Source organism: Larimichthys crocea, chromosome III, assembly GCF_000972845.2.
Source record: "Larimichthys crocea isolate SSNF chromosome III, L_crocea_2.0, whole genome shotgun sequence".
Lineage (NCBI taxonomy): Eukaryota > Metazoa > Chordata > Actinopteri > Sciaenidae > Larimichthys > Larimichthys crocea.
In genome coordinates this window covers 2894176-2919971 of record NC_040013.1, presented here as the reverse complement: position 1 = coordinate 2919971, position 25796 = coordinate 2894176, and the positions used below count along the sequence as shown (strand labels likewise).

General features: G+C 42.0%; 1 protein-coding gene across 1 annotated transcript in view; it reads right to left on the bottom strand.

The window, feature by feature from the left end:
* si:dkeyp-14d3.1 (transmembrane protein 132C) overlaps positions 1 to 25796 on the bottom strand; it is a 138161-nt gene that overhangs the window by 98272 nt on the left and 14093 nt on the right. Inside the window, exon 2 of the mRNA XM_027273735.1 lies at positions 12352 to 13240. Coding sequence (XP_027129536.1) covers positions 12352 to 13240 — 889 coding nt within the window. The remainder of the gene's footprint in view (positions 1 to 12351; positions 13241 to 25796) is intronic.

Sequence of the window (25796 nt, the reverse complement as noted above, 5' to 3'; positions counted from 1 at the left end):
AAAGAATGCTTACAGTTCATAGAAAATGGTTTGCCATGATCTTTTCTTATGTTCACTGAGTTCGTTTGAGCTTTACATGTAATAAAATCCCAGCCATGTTCTTACAAGATCACACCGGTCACACGACTTTGCATGTTCCTCATGTAACGTCTGCAATTAAAGAATTTGAAATTCCAGCCTCGCCGACTGCGCACGGTTGAAGCTCCCCGTTGATGATTGGCTTCTTTCTCTGTGGGACCTCCGACCCAATCACCTCCTCCTGCACCACCTAATTTAAAAGCTTGCCGGCAATCAGTCTTTCTTTTCTTTTTTTAAGAAGAGGAAGCAAGTAGAAATCAACATGCATGTTTTATTAAAGAACCAACACATGTGGCTTTTTCTGATTTGTTTCACCGCGGGGGGGATCCGTGTGTGTGATTTGTCCACGGTGGGCACGACAGTATCAGAGATCAATGACGACTCCCACAGGTGTAAGAGTGTGACCTGCTTGAGGATGGACACGTTAATTGTTACAGGCAGAGCGCGCGCACACACACACACACACACACAGACACACACACACACACAGCAGAGGACATCGTGCACAGGGGAGCATGCTGAGAGCTTCACAGTGGTCAGATATGATTCAGTATTCCCTGCAAATGAAAAGCCCCTTATGCCTTTACTGCCTTTTATATTGTAATATATTTCTTTATATATCATGTAGTTTAGAACATTTTTGTGCCTCTCTTGCGATTCAGTTTTACTGTGTGTTAAAGTGTCGGGACAAAAATACACTTTCACCGTTAACTGTGGATTCTTTCCCCCGGTGCTAAAAATGTTTCAGGATTCAAATCTACTGCCATCCAGCCTGAATTCAGATGCGAGCTGCAAAAGAAGAAAAAACATCTCTCTGTGTAACGAGTAAGCCAACAGTATATCTATGTTGCTCTCTAATTATATATGAATGCTATTCCCGGGTGTACATACTGTATTTTCACTAAGAGAGCGACTAGAAAGGAGCCTCGGCAGATGATAGGACCCCCCACAGAGATGTGGGGGAAGGTTTGGGTGGCTAGATGTGTGAGTGATGCACCACTATGCTCTGTTACTGCACACTCTCTGTACCGAGCTGCTGGCAGCAGTGTTTGTTAACAGGACCTCAGTCCGCTGCTGGCAAAGCCACAAACTCTACCAGCTGATAAAAATGTAACAAACAGACCGAGACAAGCTTTATTCGGCGAGGTCGGCATAGGAGACGATGATGTTTGACACCTCCGAGTAAACGTGAGGAGACTCTTTGTTGTATAGAAACAATACAGGTCTTAAATGTTTACAGCGCTGAGGTCAGGACTGTATATTATTGCATCCAGACGGGCTCCGGAAAGTCTCCGCCGGTGACACTATTAGCCACTCTAACTGGAAAGTTTTCTGGAAATGCACAAGCAATCTGCTGCAGGTCGCCAAATCACAATGCAACCCATCACAGACTAAATATAAACAAACTACAAGGATATTATTCATAACGACGAGGCGACATCTGACAAGATTTATTTAATGCATATTTGAAGCCGCTCCGGCTCAGATATGTTTAGTCTTAATCGTGTAGATCTGGTCCCCGGAGTGCTTCTTTCTTCCACTTTTGAATGGAGAAGCTGTTTTAGGAAAATGGCTTCAATGCTTGCCAGGAAATGACGAGGCATTTTCTTAGTCTTTCATCACATATTCTCCTCCGCAGAAGCACCCGAGTGGCTGCTGATTCAGTGCCTGTTTATAGCCAGCGATGATGGCTTTCAAATGAGATTGCAGTATAATGAATCGGATATGAGTATGTGACCACTGAGTCTGATCTGTGTGTTGTGGTCTTTTGTGGTCTTGTCTTGTAAGCCAGCCTCCATATGTGCTGTTGTCCATTTCTCAACCTGATCAGTTGCTCGTTTATTTGGATGAAGAATTGGTTTTATTGGGACTTTTGTCGCAAAGCCATTAGTGGTCAGTGGTCAGCAGTATGACGTGTAATTAATCTCGAAACCACAGGATAGAAAACGGGCGCGTGCACGTGATTCAAGCACACAGACCGGTATCTGAAACCATCCTCGCCCTCAACCGCCAAGAGTTTGTCATGTTTGACTTTTGAGACTTTGGAGGTGGATATAGACATCGGCTGCTGTCTCCACACCTTATATTGGTCACTTTGAATGTACAAATTTTCATTGGCTGTCTGGTTCGATGGCTTGAAGGCGCCGATTCGGTTTACTAAATATTTAATGTTAGAAAAGAGTTCTCAGTGGTAAAAATGACCAATCAAAGCAGGGGAAACATCAGCGTCTATTTCATCCCTGCCTCTAAAGTCTCAAAATGATCGAGGGTTGAGCTTGCGAGCATGTAGGGAGACTCAAACTCATGTCTCATGACTCAAACGGTCCCTCATAGGGAGGGAGCTCAGCTTTTCTGCTGTTCTGTGTGCTCATATTTTATCTTTTTTGGTTTTAGGACTAAACAACATACGACAGAGCTGAAACAACATGCATGTGTTTACGTGTGTCTGTTTGGAGGATGTAGATGTAGAAGATTAAACGATTCTGTTAATGTGCAAATTAACAGACATTTGTTAGTCTTGTAAGATAAAATGGGAACATGTCCTGTACAAGCCATTTGAATAAAGGTTTTTAACTTGTTGTCAGAAGACAGTGGACCATCTTCTTCTTCTTCTTCTTCTTTCTCACCAAAGACCACCTTCATTTTCTTTTCATGAGAGTATCTGTCGTCCCATGTAAGTTGCTGTAAGAGAGAGGACATGAGGAAATCTTCCCAAAAGCTGAATCGATGAGTTGCTTAATCAGTTGTTGATTTTTTTGACAGAAAGGGATCAGCAAGAATTTTGATAATCTTATTAATCATTTTAATCACTAATCAAACAAAAAACGCAAATATTCTTTGGTTCCAGCTTCTCTGTGAGGATTTGCTTTCAGTTGTTTTACATTAGTAAACTGAATATCGAAGATTTGGACAGGTGTTTGGGGGAAAACAAGAAATTTAAGACCATGAGCATGCACACTGATGGTTGACTATTTTTCCAGGTTTTAAATATCTGAAAAGGTTTGGTCTTAATTCAATACTCGGTGTTATATGTGCACTGAAAGATAGGTCACTGTCCTCTCCAGTCTCTCCTGTCGGGTTGTTATGCAACACTTTCACAGAGCAACTGCAGTGTAATAAGCTGGTGGACAAAATCCTAATACAAAACGCTACTTGTCGAGTACGAAATTGCAGAGTTCACATGAAGTGATTATGAGGCCCCTGATAGACAAATAGGCATCTTTATCCTGGCAATCACATGCAGGTTTATTGTTGATGCAACAAACCTCCCAGGACGAATCTCTCATCTCAGCGAGGAAACGCTGTCTGGGGAAATACAAAGTGGAGATTTCACAGTAAAAAGAGGGTAACTGTAAAAGATAACCTCTAGATTTGGTGAATTCAGACTGCTAAAGCCTCATATCAGCTCCGGCTGAACTTTAGATGCAGAATAAGGAGTGTGGATTTCTTTCTGTGTACTCATTCCACCATGGAAAATTACAGCAACCCATATATTTTTTATACCACATATGAATATTAACCCTCTAGACCCTATTATGCCAATATTTCACTATACAGCCTGGGAGTTCCCATTGTTATGGAATTTTCTATCCTGAGGCTACACATGGTCACGTGTGGGCCTTGTGGTCCTCGGCAGTATTAATTGTTTGTCTTTGACTGGGTGCCGGTCTATCTCAACACTGTGGTGTCCAGGGTCAAAGAGACCTTTTGCTGCCTTCATAGACATAATAGAGATCTTGTTGTTGACGTTTCAATCTGCGTAAACAGACATCTGTGTCTCCAGACTAGAATATGCTGACAATAACATCTCCATGGGTAAAGACATTCTCTGTGACTAATTCTGGGGCGTGTCATATTTGGGGTGTGATCTTTAAAGTTTAAAGTTATCCCACCATCACGAGTTTGTCAGAATGCGAGACCGACTCAGGCACTACTGATGAACTTTTAAAGTGTCTCTAATTCTCCTTGGCCAAGCGTCAATAAATAATACAGCATAAGACATCAGAGGCTCCTTTCTGAATACTTTCTGAACTCCTGACCTCACCATTGACCTTTGACTTCAGCAATTTCTCCACAACACCCATCATGGAAGCTTATGGAAGCTGTACGATTATGTTGTGAGGGAGATCCTGACCCACCGTGGATGGTGTGAAGAAACATGACACTGTTTTCCAGGAGGTGGTTCTGACCAGATTGCGCCAGATTTTCACATAAATTCAACTGCCAACAATTCATTTTTTTTATACCAGTGTCCAAAGACACTACCGACTTCCACATTACTGTGGAAATTGTATCACATAATCACCTAAATGGCGGGACTTGATTGGTTCGAAGAAGGAGGCTGTTTTCTGGGGGGACGGTTCGCCAATGAGGACTGACCAGGTCGCAGTGACTTTCACACATATAAATTTCACTCTGTTTAAAAAGCCACATTTGTCAAATTCTTTCTGTTCTTTAGAGCTGTTGTTTGATTGAGTAGGAAAAAACGCTCAATAGTTTGAGTGACGATTCTCAGTGAACTGCAGCGACGTTAGAAAACTCTCATAATCTAAAAGGTTTATATTAAGATAGACTTGAAAAAAGTCGACATCTATCCTTTTATTCCATAATGAAAATTATTATTAGCAGTAAAATCAGACCAAGGAAGCAAAATATGACTTATGGAAAATATTCCTATACCACAGATCAGAAGGTTTTTAACCCTTTTCAAGAGGATTATTCTATCCTCTTATATTCTCTTCATCCCTGTTCTCTTCATCATATTTTAGGCCGTTGCTTATTGCATACATTAGTCACTGTTGTCCATCAGCACACATAATGAAGCGTAATGACTGATAATTTCTTCACTAATGCACTGGCTTTTAAAGATGAGGCTAATTGATTCTGTCACCGTCACTCATACAGTTTTATTTTTTTTCTTCTTGGTTTCACAGTGTGAGCATTGCACAGTGCTCTGACTTGTCATCGTGCATACACACACACTTACACACACACACATGCGTACACAATGTGATTGCGAAAGGCTTGACAGTTTTATTGAAATCTGTTTACAAGCAAATGTTTGGTAGGATGTTCTCCATGGGAGGCAACGATTAAACAAACTGCGCGGCGGAAGATCGGCGGTGTTTATCGGGTTGGCAAACATATCAGCTGGAACACACAGACAGACAGACAGACTTCAGTCGTGTACACACAACACACCTGCATCTGCACACGCGATCAAAGTATAACCCCGGCAGTAAGAGTTATTGTCTCCGCACTGATGACAGACCTGCATTTTGTGTCATTGCAACCAATTTTATTCCAAATGATGAAATGACACCCGAGGGAGCGAGATCAAACACTCACACTTTAGAACAGCTTAAGCAAAATTCATCTGTTGATTGCACAAAAGTACATCTGTCAGCTGCTGGAGATGCTCTTACAATAAAGCACAATAACATAAACCTGGAAAGAAAATTCCATATTTTGTCGTATTGATACTGGTGTGTGTGTGTGCATGGAAGATTTCAGTGTTTTTCTTATGAGACTGTGACTCAGACAAAAAAAGATTAGGGGTGGAGAGGTGTCAAAGAAGATGGAGGATATTGTGCATTTTCTTTCGGCTGAAAGGAGAGGAGTCAAATTTTTTTTTTTAGGATGAGCACAAGCTTTTCTTTTTTTTCTACCTTTCCCACCTCAGATTAATGTTTTATTTCAAACTTTCTTGTGAGAGCTATTCGCCCGGGTCCAGACCTTCCTTCCTCCACAGAGTTGACTGATTATGGAAATGGGATGTAACGTGTTAACAATTCTGTCTGATTTCAGGCAACAGATTTAAGTTTAAGTGCAGCTTTGCAGTTATTAGCTGAAAGAATCCCTTTAAACTTTAAACTTACATAACAGAAAGCGGAGCTACGGCAGAGCGTCACATAAACCGGATGATTCAAGCTCAGCATCGTTCATCGTGAGCTTGTTCTAATCAGTGAAGTGAAACACGATGACAGTGCCTTAAGATCAACTGACTGACGTCGTACACAACATCATCTCATCTAAATCATATTAATTTTTATAAATTAGGATCCCGGGGTGAGTCGAGAATGCAGCGGCGGACCCGCCAAAGAGCCGCCATCCGTGCCCAGTTCATCCGTTTAGTGGCACTAAAAGCATTTCTTTATTATTAGCTCTTTATTCAAATGGATGGAATATTTACCATTTTAACATTTTATGCCATAAATCCAACATTTTTTTTTAATTTTCAGGTCTGATGAGTGTTAATGTTCGTATGTGACAAATATTGCATTTATTATTTAAAAGCTTTGCCTCTTTTAGTAATTAATGGTGAAACGAGTTGTGTCAGTACAGTTGTATTATTCTAAGACACTCCAGGGAGAAGTGTTTGAGTTTTTTTTCTTCATCAGGGGGAGATTTTAAAGGATATATATTTGAATATATGAGATTTAAAACATTAATATATTGCTATGTGAAGATAAAGCGGAGTCCCGAGCAGAGAATGTCGTCACACTGTCTCTGCCTGTGTCGTTATCTCAGTCTCTCGTGATTTGTTTACAAAGTGTCTATTTCTGGTCTGCTTGTTTCTGGATGTTTCTGGTTATATGAAAAATCTGTCTCTGTGGGGACACTTTTATTCTCTCACACGCATTTTGTATCTGTCCATCTTATGGTGATCTGCAAGACTGGTGAAATGACTGGTTTCAGGTCTGGTGAACAGCTGTTTCTGATGGAACAAGAAGACGATCTCTAGGGACCCTTTCCACGTCATCAGAAACTTAACATAACATATAGAATCACAATCTGAGTCAGTGGCAAAAACAAGCCCTCAAGGACAAGGGTTTATTTTGACCAAAGCGACATTGGTGATTGTTGGAAAGACTGAGAGACAGTTTTGTTGAGTTTTATTTTGTGTTTTATGAATATCTACGATGTAAACTTATTGTTTTTGTGAATGGAGTCTGGTTCGCTGTGGCACCCAGTTATTCTTACCTAAAATGTTGTTCTCTAGTGCGACATAGTAGCCATTCATTTCGTGTATAAAGTAAATGTTAAAGCTTGTACACATTAAAGTCTGCTTATGGGTCTGCAAGTGATGCTTACCAGACATCTGTAGCCAATACACACCCAAATATCCAACTGTACTGTAGGCAAGTTGCATTTTGGGTAATGTAGGCACCATGCAGCATAAAAAAAGACAATCTCTGGTTCAGTTGTATCGACTTTGACCGTTTTTTTTGTGTCCATGGTGAGACTGACAATGTTATAGAAGAGTGAAACTAAATTGTAGAACACTGGGGTGGAGTTTTTAGTTATTCTCCAAACTATCATCAGTGTTTCATCTGTTCTCCGTTGTTACTTCACCACAGCAGGAAACTTTTTGTCCGGTAAACAATCTGCATACAAAGACACGAGGAACACAGTACTACTCTGAAGAATATCTGCCATTATGAAATGTTGTTACCTAAATCGACTCTAATCTTTTGTTAAACTGATGGCTGAGCACGACCAGGCGAGGACAAAGCTCATAATGACCCTCGCTGTACTGTGACTCATGCTGTATGGCAGCACTGCACCAAGACTGAAAGAAAAAGAGCAATTTCCTTTTGTGCACTGTTTTTTATTTTCTTCTATAAACCACAAGAGACTGCAGGAGGGAAAATATCCTTTAAAATAATTTCCTTTATTGCATCTGATTTGCATATGAACAATCTAATATGGAGGGCTAATAACGAATTATCAACAACATATAATAATCTAAATTGCTCACGCAGTGATACCAGAAAACATATTATCATAATGAGACCAACTTATACATTACTTGCATATTAAATTTAATGATCTTAAAGCCCCGAGTGCCTTTTCAATGTCTTTTCCTTCATTCAACTCCCCTGCAACACATCAGGATCTGCTGCTGTGCAAAAAATGTCTTTTTTTTGTTTAAGAGGAGTAACTCCTGTTCATGATGAAACAGCTCTACAGATGACACATCCAGCACAACAAAGCAGGTAAATACCAAGGACAGTACAAAGGCACAGGACCAAAGTGTACAGCAGAGGAACACAACAAAGGAATACGCCGCACTCTTTGCTAATCAGTCTTTGCTCGCACTAATCCACGTTTTGAAGATGACATTGGCAAGAGATTTTAAACCCATCATAAGATGTTATGTCTTATGATTCCCAGTATATTTAGCAAATCTCAACAAGATTTATATCACCCGGTAATGAAATGGCTGCAGGACGTGTAAACCTGTCGGAAAATGTCGTGAAATATCTTCATGTAATTAACTGCTCGATGGTGACATGGCTTGTCGTTAATGCATTACCTCCGTGCCGCGTAACACGAGTGCAAGACCGTGAAGCTGGAGACTGCAGTGTCGTGTAGTGCACTGTAAAAACATAAACCACGGTGGTTCAACATGAACAGCATCTGCTGTGTGAAATATCTGTATCTTTACTTTAATTACAGGTGATCTTTGGTTCAGGCAGCGTGCCTCTAATCTTATTAACAACTGAATACTACTGAATGGCTGAATGATTGCATTAAATACCACTGACATGAAATATTTTACCTTGAAAGCAATCTGACTGAATCGAAATGACATTTTTGAAATGTGCAGTATGTTCGAGTGCACACTTCAGAAAGAAAGGTTTCAGAAATGTACAAAAAAAAGACAAGAAAAGACAAAAATTTAAAGAAGTTGCTCTGTTGCAGAAATTCATTTAAACATTTCAAACTTGAACAGAGCTGCCCTAAGGTTTGATGTCTTGACGAATCAAACCTGGACAACAAAAGATCAAATTAAATCAGACTATTTCAAATTACTTAGCCACATAAAATGAGTTACAAAGTTTCTAAATAAAATATCGTAGTGCTGTAAATTCATAAATCATTTGCTGCTGTCATTCGTTAACATCACAATCACCAATTATTTAACCAGTTTTTCGGACGCTTTGCTCATTATCGAACAGCTACTACATGATCAGCTGTCGCATACCTGCACTCTTTATTGAAAACAGGTGTTAGTGATGTCTAGACTTTAGATGAAGGTGTGTTGTTGTATGCAAATAAAGTACCATAGTATTCTGAGAACGCGTTCTCTCTCTACAGGGGAGCTGTGCAAAACAAGAAAAGAAAACTCAGGAGGGCGAAATTAAAGAGGTTTATTAATATATTATCATGCGCTATTTTCTGAAACAGCTTCTTCTGTCTCGGCAGACAAACATCAGTGTAGATTTTAAATGAAAAGCTCGTATAATGCTGCAGACTGAAACTCATATATTCACAATTATTGATTAGACTACAGAAGGATGTATGTTTTTCATTTAGTGAACTCAAGGTAAAAAGGTAAAGCATGTTTTTAGACACTGAGGACAGTCAAGAGTAAAATGAGAGACGGGTTGTATGATTAAATTACAATAACGATCTTATTCTAAAGTACTGCTGATGGAAAAAACATAAAAGTAAACATGAGACGCTCAGGCAGTTCTCTTCAATTCACATCTAAACCATTTTACCCCAGCGGGTGACAGCTTGAAATACAAATATATTCATATGCCAGGATGACTCATGATCGTGACTAAAAGTAGCAACGATAAAACCAAAATCCTTCTAATTCTGAGCAAAGTAAACTACAGTAAAAAAAAGAATCAAACTTTTTTCCTGTTTTTGAGTGACACTGACTATTAACACAGGGGAGGTCAAATCAAATCACAGTCCGTCAAATTATAAGAAGCATGTCAAGACGGAAATAATCCCAGCAAGGAACACCACGCTGGGCATCAAAAGCAATAAATTGGCCGGATGATTGGCTATTAAAAATATGTGAAATTAGCTTTCATTGCATTACATCGATCACAGCGTGAGCCTTTCAGCATAATGGATGACACGCAGGTGAAAACGGAATCGAAGTAGAGGAAAGAATTACCGGCGATTTTAATTTTTACCCTTTTTTCATCCGACCACACGAAGACGAAAACAAGGATTTTAATACAAATACGCTGTTTACTCATGCTCAGGCTGAACTATGAACCGCAATATGAAGATTTTGAAGCCGGAGGAACACTAATAAATAACTAATAAACACCAAAAACTAAAATAGCGGAAGGTCTGTTTGACGGATTTCATAGGATCATGAGCTCATCCCACATTCAGGGCTGCACTGGCCGACAATGGCCGACAACACAGACGTGTGCACAGTACACAGATGATAATGATGTTGTGAATATAGAGATCAAAGTCTTCTCCGCTCTGGTGATTAAGCGTCCTAACAAATGCATGTATGAGGACAGCCTTATCACCTTGGACCACACAGAGGCCTTTCCATATCTGCCGCTCTCAGATGGCCAACCTGCGCCCGCCATGCGCTACGCTGCCAAATAAAAAAAAACACCACAGGCATTGCCTCTGTGGCCACTCTGGCCTGTTCATTTGACTGATGAAAGAAATGTTTTTAGAGTTTTCTCGGGTTTAGAAAAACATAAAGTTTTCAATGCCTTTATCACTCCAGGACAACTATTCTGTAATTAAATGAAGCACGGGAAGGACACAAGTCTGGAGAATTGGTTTGGCTTGTTAAAACTTCACAGCTATTGTGAACTTGTTTACCTCGGCTCCACTTCGGAGCCCAAAGCACACTCTGCGGATCTTTTTTCCGTTCGCCGAGTAAATGATCTTCATTAGTAAACAACTGGAAAGAGAAAATAGGAGTGGAACAGTTTTATATGAACATTAATATATTTCATTTTAAAGTTGCTTCTGTCCGTTTACCTTGCCTAAGCAGAAAGAAAAGCTCCTGTTCAGCACGCAGCTTGTTTTTGTTGACGAATTGGCTTGACCCCTCGGCGCAGCATCTCTGAAGGTTTATAAATGTTCTAAACCAGCGTGATTAAGATCGGCTTCAGTCATTACACTAATGGACATGCATTTTAATTAATGGCATCCTCATTTGAATTGCATGTTAATTATCAAAATCATTTCGTCTCATCTGTTCACTGTAATTAGCACCTATCAACAGCTTCACTGGGTCAAGCTATTTCCCGGAGATAACTCTGCTCTTTTCCGTTTCTCCGTGGAAGAAGTGTTTAGTTACCTTACGATGTTTAATATGTTAATATGAAAACAACAAAATAACTGCACCATCTAATTACTTTTAAATTGACTCAAAGATCACTTTCTAAAGCCGAAAAACAAACAGAAGCCAGCTCGGTATTCTGCTGGATCTAGTCCCACGGCCAAGATAACTGCTTCACTTTGCTTCATTCCTGTGTTAAAGGGAGAGTTCAGGTTATTTGAAGTGGGAGCATCAGACAGCCCATTTCATGGGAAACTGAAGCATTTATATCGATCACTGCTGCCTCGATCGGTTCGTTTGTTGTGGTACTGTCTTAGCATGTTAGTAGACCAGCAGCTCCCATGTTCTGCGAGATAAAGTGACCTTTTTTATCTATGAAGTCTGGCGGCTTTGCAGAGAGCGATAGCACTGAGGGTAAGGTAAAGCAGTAAAAATATTCTAAATGTAGAGTACACTTAGACTGATATTGATTTTGTTTTTTATGGTTAAAATGTTTCATCCACTGCCGTACTCTGCTGCTTCTCCAAACTGGGTTCGTGCAGACTGTCGTCTACTGTAACTACCTCACGCAGCCCGAACTATCCCTTTACAGGAGATTGATACCACTCGTATGTGTGTGTGTGTGTGTTTTATGGATTGTCCCCCAGGATGTGTTGTTGTCCTTTGTGAGCTTGTATGTGCACACAAGTAGCCGTCTGATATATGAAATGCAGGACGAAGGTCGCTCGGCTTAAAAATAGTTCTTGAATGAATTCGTCACAAGTGTCAGCAGTGTGAAGGAGCTGACTCCTGTCACTCTGACTCATCTCTCATCTCTCATCCTCCACCACGCCTGTCTGCATACAATAAAGACTTTTCTGACGTGTGGAGTAAAAGTTAAGAAGCAAACTTTCCTCTCTCTGATCACTTGCTTGGAATTCCAATACATCCAATCAAGACAACAGCACAACACAATTAAGTCTCTGTCATTAGAAAGTGTTTACGTTTATGTCGTCAGAGGACTTCACGATCGATGCTGATTTGATTTTGCTTCCTAATAGAAAGAGGAGAAAGGAGAAGCCGAGTTCCCGTGTGGATTTCATCCTCGGTGAGAAAAATAAAAGCGTTAAAGGAAACGCAGGGGTCAGTGGACGCTGTCTGCAGAAATCCACAGTTTGACACTGACCGAGAGACTTCACAGACAAACAAAAGGAATGCATTCCTACCTGAGAGTAAACATCTCCACGGGAGAGAAGGCTGACACCGTGATAAAAGCAGAGATGGTTTCCCTCTGCCTCATTGGCGTGGCCGGCACCATGACCATGAAGTTATTATCCAGCCTGTGTTCAGCGAGGGGTGGTGGAGTGGGGTTCTGGTACAGCCTCACACCACCGATTCTCTTCAGCGGCGTTGAGGTATACGAACCAAAAAGCCCCTCCTGGCTCGAGCGAATGAAGCTGTCCTTCCTGGCCTCCTCTGAGTGGCACTCTCCTGCTTCTGTGGACTGCAGCATGTAGTAGAGCTCCACCGGCGTGCCCTCGGACACTTCCAGGTTCCTCTGGCGCCCCGGCACCACGCTGGGCGGGCTGAACCAGCTGGCCAAAGGCTCAAGCTCGGCCACACACAGCCCCAGCTCCCCCTTCAGCTGGCAGGTGCCACGCACCTCTTGGGTTTCATGGAAAGCAAACATGTGCACGCAGGGCAGCTTGTCGATGGCGCTGTAGTCGTCCCAGTCCCTGCCTGCGATGTAAAACAGCACTTGGACTCTGGGTTTGGCCAAGTGAATCCTGGTATTCATTATAAAGGTCTGCACCTTCCAGTTGAAGGTAAAAACGGAGGAGGCGGGAAACGTCCCCGGGGTCTGCAGGAGCTCTAAAGGGACGGGTTGCTCCAGAGAGAGGGGCCCATAGCTCGCGTTCACCGAGGGCAAACTTCTGGCCTGGTAGATGAAGAAGGGCTCAGTCCGTGACATCAGGCTAGAGTTCCTCATGAAGTCCTGGTTGGCCTCCTTCAGGAAGAACGCCAAGTCAGCGTTGAGCACCTGGTAGTTGACAGGCAGGTAAGTGGGGATGGAGGAATATCTCTGCAGCCCCTCCACGATTCGACAGTCGGCTACTAAAAGACAGAAGAAAAGAGCTGAGTCAGTGCAAGCTCACCACAAGATGACTCTAACTTTCTTCTGCCAAACAGCACTTATATGAACAATCTTTATATAGAAGCTAGGAGTGAGTGACAGCCATTTGAAGCAGCAAAAATATGACATTTTCTTTCTTACGATCAACTCCGGTGGGTTGACCATTCACTACACTGATTGTGTTCCTGGTCTTAATGTGACATTAGATATGATTTTCTGACATTTACAATATGTCACTCAGTCAAAGCATTATGTAATAATTAGTGGAATAAGTAGAGAAAAGGTGCACAGGAGTCTAACTCATTCATTCATCAATACACTCATCGTTGCATGTCACCCCCTTTAATTCTGAAGAAGCTCTGGCTGGTGCCACATTTACTCCATGTCCATGAAGAGTTTGTATAAACCTCTAAATCTCTAGTGAGTCAAAGGGTCACTAGACTAACCTGTGAGGCGACCTCAGGGTTAAACATTTTCTGTGGGCGTCCTTTTTAAGCTGTATTAAAAAATGACCTCTAACCTTATCACAGCCTTGTGAGAAACTGTACAACCACCAACTAGAGCGTCCAGAGGACGAATGGACTTCACAGCGTACTGACAATAAGAGAGTTTCTTAGCAACCTCCAGGAGAGTGAAAGTGTTCAGCATCGATGCAATTCTTAAAGAAATCTCCAAAGTCCTGTGGTGTTGTATCAACCCAAAACAAGCTGCAACAACTCATGAGACATACTAAAGCATGGCTCTGACCGTCATATACTTCTATACTTCTTGCCAGAGCAAGTATGAAATAAATTATTGTACATTAGTGATGTCATTTCCAGTTAATTTATCAAAACCTGCAAAAGTTTTTGAGGTGTCTCCTCTCCCAGGGTAGTTTCTCTGTCCACAACGATATTAAATATCAGCAAGAATTAAAAGCTAACATTGAATTTCTGTTTTATTTTCTACTTAACTATTTTTTGATTGATAATTTTATTTTAGCAACGTTCTTCTATGTCTATGTACTTTTTTGTGTTTATTTTTTTTTTGATAATTAATTTTTTTGGGAGAAAGACAAGTGTTGTTTTGCAATCAATGTCATTTTAATTTCAGTACTGATGCTGATTTATCATATTCAAAGCCATCAAAGCATTTTAAACAACATCCAGCCCTTCAGTGGAACTCCAGCTCTGCATGTATTGCTCACCCCATTCCTCAATTTAGATTTTAACAACGTTACATGCTCTGTAAAGTCTCCAACGTACGGAGATCAATCATGTTTAGATGTACAGACAACCTGTATGGCCGCTTATCAAATCAACCAAATAATTACAATTAAGCCCGCAATGTGCGGTCTTGCCCTCCAATACAGTACGGACTCCTTTTGTTATGACCTATGGCACCGCTGGATGAGGAGCGGCACAGCCCACATAAAGAAAAGGGTTTTAATCACAATAAGAGTGGGCTTTGACCTTCTCAAGAGCAATCTGCTGTGTGATTACACTCCCGGAGGATTTCTTTCCTCTGATCAGCCCTGTAAATCAATTTCCAGGCAGTTTACAAATCAGATGGGGATTTGTGATTCATGGTTCCCCCTCTTGACCTCAGTACTGCCGTCCCACCGTGGGACACAAGGGTGCACGCGGGACGGGCACTAACCCTCAACCCGTGGTGCAGCAGTGGCTCTATTTACAGCATCAGTTAGCTCCTTCTGAGAAAGCACTGCTCCTCGTCTTTTACGACGGGGGAACACAGACTTCAGAGCGGCAGGGCACCACAGAGCAATTTGTATTTCTCCTGAACAAGCAGGAGCTTTGTGTTGTTTGTTGTATACGTGACATTACACTGCTGACAAATGAAAAGGTTGATAGTCCAGCAAGACGGAACAGTCAGGAACAAAGTCATCCTCTGGTCCCTGGATAGTAATGTTACTCACTCACATCTGAGCCCTAATGTCTCCAGTGAAAACAAAGTGCTCTCTGCACAGGACTGTGCACCTTACTGTCTGTGCTGAAATGTGATTTATTGTCTTACGCAAAGGATTACACTCGAGCTCATGCACACAAGGTGGAAAATATACGATGGCATGCATAGATCTTTGCTCACTCCTCATTAATAAAACATGAAAAATGTACGTAAAGTTAGTGATTCAACTGGATTCACCACTGTGAGGCTGTTTTAGAAATATAAAATGTACACTGTAGCGCAAAAACAGGAGATCCACTGTTCAGAATTTGATGCAAACATTACAAATAATGAAATTCTCAAAGGTTGGATGGTTTGTTAAATCTCTGCAAGGCTGCTCCGATAATATTTGATACCAGCAAAAGAGGAACACAAGAAGCACACAACAAGTCTCTATTTACAACACAAGAGAAAAGAGAAGAGCTCCTGAATAACATGAGAGTCAAACCACATGTACCTAAAATAAAAATAAAAACATATCTGAATTCTACTTAAAGCAAAGCAATGAGGCACATCGTGTGTACAAACAAAATCTAAAAGCGCAGTCATCGCTTAATAAAAATGAGTCGCTATTCTAGTGGAAGAGAGGAAATGGAAAATCCAATACAAATTAGTATCTTGGTATGTTTGTAACAAACCATTACTGTGACAAATAGTGGAACATGCAGTTTGTATAATAATTACTTATGGCCACTCAGAATCAATGATAAACAAGGTTTAAATTGATGTTGATTTGGCTCAAGACCTAATCTTAAAAACGTCTTTAATCCTTGCTTTCTTATTAACTAAGACAACCAAATCCAGGAGCTTTAATCCTGCCTGTATGCAGCAGCCTTTTCAGTGTATTTCACTGTGTGCATCCCCCCAAACAGCAGAGAGCCTGTGCACCTCGCATCAGCATAAGCATGCAAACCTTATTTAGGACCAGTGCCTGAAAACTGACACTGAATTTATAAACTGGAAAATAATCCTATCTCAAGCCAAATAAAGCCTGGAAATCTCCAAACACGGAGCCAACATATTCTGAATCAGCAAGCCCGGTGTTATGGATTGGAATTAATAAATCATACAAATCTATTTCAAGACGAATCACTCCCTCCTTTTGTTCCAGGGAGGAGAAATTGAAAAGCGCAGTGCAAACCTACTTTTCAAACTCCGGTGGCTCTTTGTTTGTCTGTGCAGCAGGGATGCAGCTCGGATATCTGAAACCCCCCGGAGAGAAAATTGCTCTGGGCGCTCCTGTTTAATAAAATCATTCTTTTTGGAATCTGTGTGGACCCTCTCTCCGACTGTGGCCCCCACAACTGTCACCGTCTTCAACCCGCTGGCAGTTTCGCTGCTTTGCAACAGAGACCAGGCAAGACGCAACTACCGTATGTTTTAGTGAGACTGTCACAACTTTTCCTGGAATATTTTACCTGCATATCAGCAGGAGTAGCCACGTAAAAACAGCGTGCAGCAGAGTGATCTGTAGTTAAGGAATAGTTAAGACAAATGTGTTTATGTGTAAATATGGACGACGTATCCATGACGTCACCCACATGTTTCTGAAGAGCCACAGTCCTGCCTGTGTTACTCCCGGCTGATCTCGCTCTCGGTGGAGCTGAGACTGGCTGAATGACGCCTGGTTGCTCGAGCAAGTCACCTAAAACGGCACCCGCCTGTCAATCAAAGCAGCCGTGTTGTAAATCCTGCATAACTATAATGTGAACAGGTGAGTTGTATATAAATTCACCCTCAGTACAGTTGTCATGAACGGGGAAATTAGCTACAGAGACCAAAACTGTTTTTTGTACCAGGCTGTAAACATGTTTATTTCTGCTGCGTGTTTTAACATGGGGACTTATGGAGACTGACTAACTTCTGGAGCCAGCCTCAAGTGGACGTTAGAGGAACTGCAGAGCCACAGAGGCTGCAGCTTGGCTCTGGCTTCATCTGGTTAGTGGAGTGAGTATCACATTGCCACAGTTGCCTCTGAGCAGCTCTGCCGGGGTTAACGGTCTTGCTCAAAGGCTCAAGGTGCTAATGAGGGAGACGAGCACTGATTTCCTGCTGGTCGAGGTGTGAACTAACGACCTTCCAGTTACAAGCTCACTTTCTCTGACCTTTTAACCTTTAGCCACCACTGACCCCAGTGATGTTAACAGTCAGTCACTCTCACAAATTGGAGGTCAGTTTGTTTCCTGTCAGATTTTGGGCCAGTTCATGTTAGTTTGGCACCAGAACCGGAGGTGGGCGGAAGCAGCTAACCTCTGCCACGAAGAAGCCCACCTGATGAAGTCAAGAGCAATAATTAACCCTTGATTAATGTAATTATATTTTCAGTCAGTAATGTAATGAGCTAACACATTGGTAGTTTTAATGAGCTGCTACCACTATATCACATCTATAAACAACTCTCAAGTCAATCTCTGTCAGCTTCTAATTACTGTCACTGTGTGAGCCATGTGATAGCAGGAGCAATCGAGCAGGCAATTAATTGCAACAATAGATAAATAACACAAACTCCAGTTTGACCGCGGCAGTTGTGGGAATGATACCAAATTTTCTATTCATATTTCTTCAATAAAAAGTGTGTATCTTCCAGTGGGCGCAGAAATGCAAAGGCCAAAGGAAGAATAATGATAATTCAACTGAGAAAAATGTCTATTTCAGCACACACTTTATGATCCACATCATGTATAATTAAATTCCCCTATTGTGTGGCATTAAATTGTAAAAAGCATAGCCAGCAATATGCTGAGCCAGATAAATTCAAATGTTTGAATCTCTTTCTTCATTTCCAATTTTTAATAAAAAGGGATTTTTCTCTCTCTCTCTCTCTCTCTGTATATTTATGGAAACGCTGTCGACGCTGTGTTTTCCTCGCGGAGCAGCTGTCAGGACCTCTCGCTTGATGAGACCTGTGTGATTGCGGCATCAGAGGATGGTCGCGTCATTAAATGTTGCAGGTGAATGTGTATTGTGGAAGCTCTGTATGACTTTGCATAAATAGTTGTTGCATAAAAAAAGCCTGAAAATGCAGCACAGTAAACATGCAGATATGATACTGAGTGAAGAAAACTTGCACAAGCAGCTCATTCTGCTGTTCAGGTCATTTCTCTCTGGACTCTGTAGGCGTGGCAGATCCAAGTTTGATTGACAGCAAAGCTAAATGTGATGTATTTTAGACACTTAAAAATCAGTTTGAGTGTACGCTATATTTCTAATATTTCTAATATTTCACCGCGTTAGTCCGACATTCCTTTCCAACAGGGAGCTGAAGCTGTTATCCACGCTCTCTTCAAAGCCACCGGACCAAACTCCTTTAACAAAAACAGCAATTTTACCAGAATATTTCCACATCTCACTCTGTGAATTGAAGATTTATATCAACCAAAAAAAGGTGTAAACCAGACTGATGATTCAGCATCAACAAAGAGGAGAGATATCTGCGTTGCCTGATCTCACAGGAGTGTGTTGCTGCTGAGAAAGTTAATTTTATCCTGGTTTGTCTGCCTGAAAAACATCATTTTAGTATCAGGATGTTCAGAAGATTTATGGCTTATGAAAACAAGCGGCGTCTAGACACAGATATACGGGAAATGACTGTTCACAGAGGCGTCTTGTTCCTTGACCAAACCAGAGTTGGTGATTGACTAACCGAGATGTTTTTTGGTGGGTTTCATTTTGTTTCTGTCACATTTAAATGGAGTGTGTTTTACGACGGAAATTAAGCTTTCAAATCTGGATTAAGACTAAACTCCTTAACATTATGTACATAAGACCCTATATTAGAAGGCTGTTAGTCACTGGCAATGTCAGCCAATCGGTCCACCACTCTGGCCCAAACTGAAACATTTCAACAACTTCCCTACCGGATGGATTGCTGTGACATTTTGCACAGTATTCATATGATGTATCCTCATGATCCCCCCTTGACCTTTCCTCTAGGGCCACCATGAGACTGGCATTTGTTTTGCGGGAAATGTCTCAAGAATAATTGGACGGATTGTCATGCAACTTGATCCCTCGACAGTTTATCTAGAACTATAACATTTTAATTCATCGAATATGATCTTTATTTAAAAAAAGCTTGTGTATAATGTGAATAGAAATCATGATATTTAATGTTCTGTTGAGCTGAATGTGATGTTGACAGGTTAAGAGGCGAAGGAATCATGGTTGTATACTTGAAAAGCTCATTTCATTACAAGCAAGGACAATATTTCTCAACCTACGATTGCAAGAATTTTAAAGATTTACAGTCCATAAAGATTCAGATAATACAGAGAAATCTCTGCACTGCTGAAAAACAACAATGAATGCAATCACAGTTTGTTGCTGCATCTACAAATGCAAAGAGAAGGCCGACTATGAGCAACATCCAGGAAAGCTGCAGACTTCTCTGGACCCGAGCTCATCCTGAGATGGACGGACTGAAGGTGGCAAAGTGTGCTGTGGTGCAGAGTCCACATTTTAAACCGGTTTTGGAAGTCATGCACATCGTGTCCTGTGGGCTAAAGAGGAAACGGACCACCCAGAGGACCATAAGGGGGTTTAAAGCCCATAGCATCAGTAACATGAACATCTGTAAAGGCACCATTAATGTTGTAGCAACATGTGCTGCTTTCCAGACGCCGCATTTTAAACAAGACAATGCCAAACCACGCTACGTGTGTTTTACGAAGCTGTAACACTCTGGTTTTGGAGTCAGAGAGTGCAGGTACCGGAGTTGTGGCTGGAGTCCAAAACCTGGAGTCTGGACTCACTGAGAAAGTCGCATATCAAGCAAGAACGGAGAAGAACTCCATCAACAATTAGTGTCCTCAGATCCCAAACGCCAGCTAAACTAGTGACAATCCCATCAACCTCTGCAAACACTGCAAACTTAAACGGTGAATATGGTAAATATATCTTCTAAAAAATCAGCATCTTAGCATTGACACTAAGAGCATCTCAACATGCTGACGTTGGCACGTGTGTGCCACTGTGCCGTAAATAGCCTCACAGGTCCACGAGCATCCCTGTGGAGTCTGTATACTGTTCAGGTGCAGACTCCACCTGTTATTTGCAGATGCAGGATGGCCAGTAGCCCCAAAAACAAGATGGATTTTGATGATCAGCTTCAGCTCTGAGAACGACTGTCAGTGTCCTCGTGGACGGAGCTCCTGTCAGCGCTGCTCTATTTTCTGTGTAATCAACTTTCTAAGGCAGCGTGCACTTTAATAGCCTCACACATATTTCAGCTTCAATTAGTTTGGTTGTCATTTTAAAATATCTGATGCCACTCTTGCACATTCAGGCTTTCCAGTTTCTGAGGTTACCAGCGAGGCGTTTTGCTGTCAGACACGGCTGCATGTGCAGGTGTACGAGAGTGTGCAGGGAGGGGGAGTCAGGTCCCAGATGAGTGCTAACTACCCAAGCAGCACCCTTCCTATACCTGGCCTCATACAAGCTCACTCAGCCTATCACTGGGGCTCCACGCTCGGATATGTAGAGCTGGAATAGGACTGGCGGAGCGAGGAGCAGCCTTCACACTCGCAGAGGCTGAGAAAATGAACAGCCAACAATAGAAGACACCAGGGAAGGAGAGAGGCCACGTTCCGGCTACCCACTCCTGGCTGTAATAATAATATGGGTGGACACAGAGGTGAATGGCTGCCCGTGTGGCTGACTGGTCGGTTGCTTGTCTTTACGCTTCGTCACGCGCGGCAAGACAGACAAGAGATAAAGAGCGAGGACAGAAAGCTCAATAGGAAGTAAAAAAAAAACAGAAAGTAGATGGGGCGACGAACAAAGACGGACGTTACCTGGATTCCTTTCAATAAACCTGACACACGGAGCACATATAGACGAGTTTTTTCGACATTGACAGTCTTAATGTGGTTTTCCAGATCATGTTGCAAAGCCGACGGAGAGACGCTCTTTGTCGAGGTTTAAAATTACACTCCCTTTGACCCTCCTCCTGACCCTGAATCAGTCCGAGCTTTGCCATGAATGCCAAACAGACCCGTCTTAAACATGAGGGATGAGAGAAAGCTCTCTAGTCCCATTGAATTACCAACATCATATTTCTCACCATGTTCAATTAATAAGGGCTATTGAATTTGTGACCATGCGTCAAGAATAATAATTACAATATTTCCTTCAAGGATCATTTGCGGATGATTTATGCTTTTGAGCCACCACGAAATTCAAGAAAGAGGGACTGGAAAAAAAGAATCAATACATGACATGGTAGGGTATTACTTCATGCCAGCCTCCATAGAAAAGAAATCATTCAAGCAGATAGAGGTCTGCGGACTCCGCCTAGCTCATAAGTAAGTGTCATGGAGGATGGAGCTAGGGCCACAAGGCAAAGTCTGGGAATCTTCAGAGGGAACAAGCACCACAGGTGACTCTTCTTTATCTCTGCGCTGAGGTGAATTCAATGCGTAATAATTGCTCTTGATTAAGGGTAAGTTTAAAGCAGCGTGTGTGTGTGTGTGTGTGTGTGTGTGCCGGCAGGCAGGCTACTGAGGGACCTGCTGGGGATGTTTGTTCCCTCGCCTCTAATGGATGGCCACATTTAAGACGCTAAGAGCTAATAAAGAGTAATGGGCCCGTGGCTTCACTGGGGAGGAAGAGGAGCTATTTTGAGTTCATGAGAGAAAGCATCATCTCGGGGATTAAAGAGTATCGACCGATGAAGAGTAAACACTGCAATGCCGTGGGCCTGCTGGCCTATTTGGTAAATCTGTGGATGAAAAAGACGGACCCAAATAAGCGGCGCTGTCAGTGTGGCTCGGGAGGGTCAGCGGGGATGTCATTACGGGGATGCTGAGAATGGCCTCCAGGTGCTCCGAGGAGGCCTGATATGTCTGGAACGGTGTTATCGCAGCGGGAGACTGCAGACTGAGTGGCAAGAAATCCTGGGCATCCTGCGAGCTCAGGACAACACGTCCTTTGTGCCGTCCAGTGCACATGGCTTGAGGGGAAAGGAGCTAAGAGCTTTTGGCTCGGGTTGGGAGGATGAGACAAGCGCATATCTGTGTGCCAATCAGTATTCCCGTGGCCCCTCCGGACTTCTCTAAAACATAAACTGGCCTCCTTAATGAATCCCTTCCCCTCACACTGGCCTTTATTGCAAAACGATATCGTAAATCAGGCTAAATACAGAGGCATTCGCCGGGGCAGAGTCAGTCGGCCTCTTTGTGAGTGCAGAGGGACATTTAATGGTGAGTGAGCTCTGTTAGGACACAGGAGCAAGTGGACACAAATCCAGCCAGGACTTATTGGCCACCTAATGACGAGGGCTCGGTTCGGTTAGGAAATATTGTCACACAGCAAATAGGATTACACGACAGCTGACGATAATCAGCGTATCGCTATAAAAAAAAAAAAAAAAAATCTTAGAAAATTCAGATCGGTTACTGTAATTTGCTCCTCTTTGTTCCTCAACTCAATCGTCGTTTCCCAGCGCGATCGCTGACACATCGTGTCACTCTGCGGCAAATCAAGGAACCATAGAGGATCTAATTGAGAGAATATTCAACACAAGCAAAGCAGATTGATTATGGATGGAGGGCGCCCCGGCTGTGATTTCCGCAGCCTGAAAATGAAATACTGTGCCTCTCTCTCTCTGATGAGTGTGAGAAACAAGTGGCAGCTTGTCACAATGGAAGTGGCTCTGAATCAAGCCATAACATGTTTTCCTTCCTCTTAGAGGTCAAGACACATCAATAAAAAAGTTTTTACTAACCCGGAGCAGAGTTTGAAATCTCACAATGAACTGTTTTTACCCCGAATTTGTTAAAGCCAGTACAGTATTCTGAGGCTGTAGAGGGTTCGCAAAGAAACCGTGGGATGATAGCTGTTAAATCCGTAAAAGTTAATTAAATCAGTTTATATAGTCGGTACAGAGGGAAGATTTCCCCCCCAAATCCCTTTATTTATAGCAAGGTGTGAAAAACAGAGCTTGTAAATGAAAGAGTTCTGTAGCACAGTGTCTCTGCATGCTTAAGTGCCTCCACATCCAACCTGCTCCCTCCCCAAATCTACTGGTAAACCTTTCCCCAAGGTCACCCACATATAGGATGATAAATTCTGCCTGGAGCTCTCCTGACAAGCCTGAATCCTTGTAAATGGAGCCACACTGCTTCAGTCTTCAGGCTGTGCAGTGTAGGTTTTTTCTCTCTTTCTATGTTCTACCGCACCAGACCTTACGTTTGCTGCTAATGAATAGACGATAATTATTCTGATAATTGACCTTGATTGAATAATACGTTGCTATTAGACCATAAATGCCTAATGTGGATGTCTTTATCTGAAGCTCAATGGTGCTTTCAGACAAATTGCCAGGCAAAGATTTGGAGGTGGTGCGAATGTATTTAACATCAATTTAAAAAAAAAAAAATGTGAATGGAGAGAAACAGGTGTGGATTCGCTGCAGGCGGTGCAGACGGAGACAAACAAAGATATGAAGCTCAGAGAGGAAGAGACATGAAGAAGCCGGCAGGAAAAGTAGTGAAACTATCAAAGAGCTCCTGCTAAATCCTAAAATCTTAACTGTCAGTCAAACAGACACACACATTAGTTACCGCGGCCTTGGCCGAGTAGATGTAGAGTTAAAACAGATACAAATACAGAAAGACAAATGTTTGCTTGGGTTTGTTTCCACACATCAAACAAAGGATTGCATCGAATCATCTGTATTCTCGGTTTATTGACGAGCTTGTGCAAAGCTCTGTCATCTGAAATCTGAAAACAGCTGGAAAAACATCTGAAAGTTTGAACAGGCATTCACGTTCCCCAGATGATGACTTCTGAGAGCTCCTGGTTTCCCCTCTGGAACCACCACCTGACCAAAGTTTCCACGTATATAGGGAAATAAACATCTAGGGGATGGATAAATTTGGTAAAAACGTCCGTGGTGCCAAGAGGATGAATCTCAATTATTTAATTAATGCTCTGACTTTTCAATCTAGCACCAAATCTCAATCTGTCCAAAACATTAGTTTATGATCAAATATCTATAAAAATTATGACGTTCAGCGTCACAGGTCCACGAACCTATGTGTCAAATTTTAGTCTAGTTTATTAACAATGGACATTTGATGACATGACACGTTAGTGCTCTATGCGTTATTCTGGTTGATATTGATTATAGCATTAGAGGAAGGTTATTCTGAGACTATGGAATCAAATGGGATGTACACTATCTGAAGCACTGTTAAAACATCAGAAGTTTGGAATTTTACCATCATGCGAGCCAAAAAGCCTAAAAACTAAACTAACATGTTTTTGTCTTGAAAACTTTTTAGTTTGAAGTAAGCAGTGTGTCTTTTACACTGTTTGTAGCTGCAGTGAAACATTGATTGTATGAACCAATCGCAAGTATCTTCCAAGAACCGCACCAGGCTCCTGTGACAAACTGACACACAGCACAGAAACATAGTAACGATGATAAACAACATGTTTCTTTTACGACTGCAGCGGCTACAATAATAGCAGTGGTAGGTGTTGCACTCTGGCCAGATGTCATCTGACTCTCTGTACTTCTGTACACCTTTGAAAACAGGTCAAGGTGGTCTTTTTTTTGCTTTGGTGCACATTCTTAAATAAACCGTACAGAGAGACAGAACAAAAAAAAAACACCAAAGAAACCTTTAGCCTTTAAATGTAGCTACTTTCATGTTTCAGCTAGATATGCATACACACAGAGATCTGTCATCGCCTTCTTATTAACATGATGTGTTTGTCACGTTTCATTCTCCAAAGGGTCGTGTGTGTGCGAGTGTGTGTGTGTGTACACATAACACTTAATCCTCCGCAGTGTAAAAATACGACGCTCTCTGTCCCTCTATAGAAGTGCCCATTCGCCCAACGCTGCCTCATTCCCCTGTGAAAAGAGCTTTTACTGTGGCTCCAGATGGGCCGGCTTTAAATCTGCAGTTTAACCTAAAACCTGTCAAGAGTGGGGAACTAACTCCATGAACAAGTAGATCTATTTTGGGCCAGGGGAAGAAGAAAAAAAAAGCTATTAAAGCAAGGGGAGAGAAATGTTTGTATTTCAGATTTCAGTAGGAAAAAGCAGTGTGCTTTCACGCCACTGACAAAATCTTTTAGTTTTAAGGAAATATTTCCAACCAGCAATGCGGCAGGGCACATTTTGTTTACGCTGCCTTCCTGTCCGACTGCCAAGCTGAACTTTATTTCGGTGATTGACAGCGACTCACTCTACTCTCCAGAAAACTGGAGGAATCCTAGAAGACTAGACGATTCCTCTCGAGCCACCTCTGCAGACGTGGGCTTTCTAATGTCTTGGAAAAAAATGAAAAAAATAGGTAAGGAAATGGAAGCTAATTATAATTTTTGTTCTACAAACATTTCTTGGACGCCGAGCTGCTCTGCAGGCAGAAAAAACAATCACTCAGTGTTTGAGTTAATCCTCGGCAGGCCAAACTGAAGCACCACGCTTTTTTCCTGCCTAACTACTGTAAACTCAACGCCCGTGGAAAGCAGTGAAGGGAGCCAATATTTTGAAACCATACGCTCTTTCTGTGGGAAAAAAAAGTAAGCAACGTAGTGTCGGCATATTAAATTATCAGTCAGACGTTACACCTATCTTAA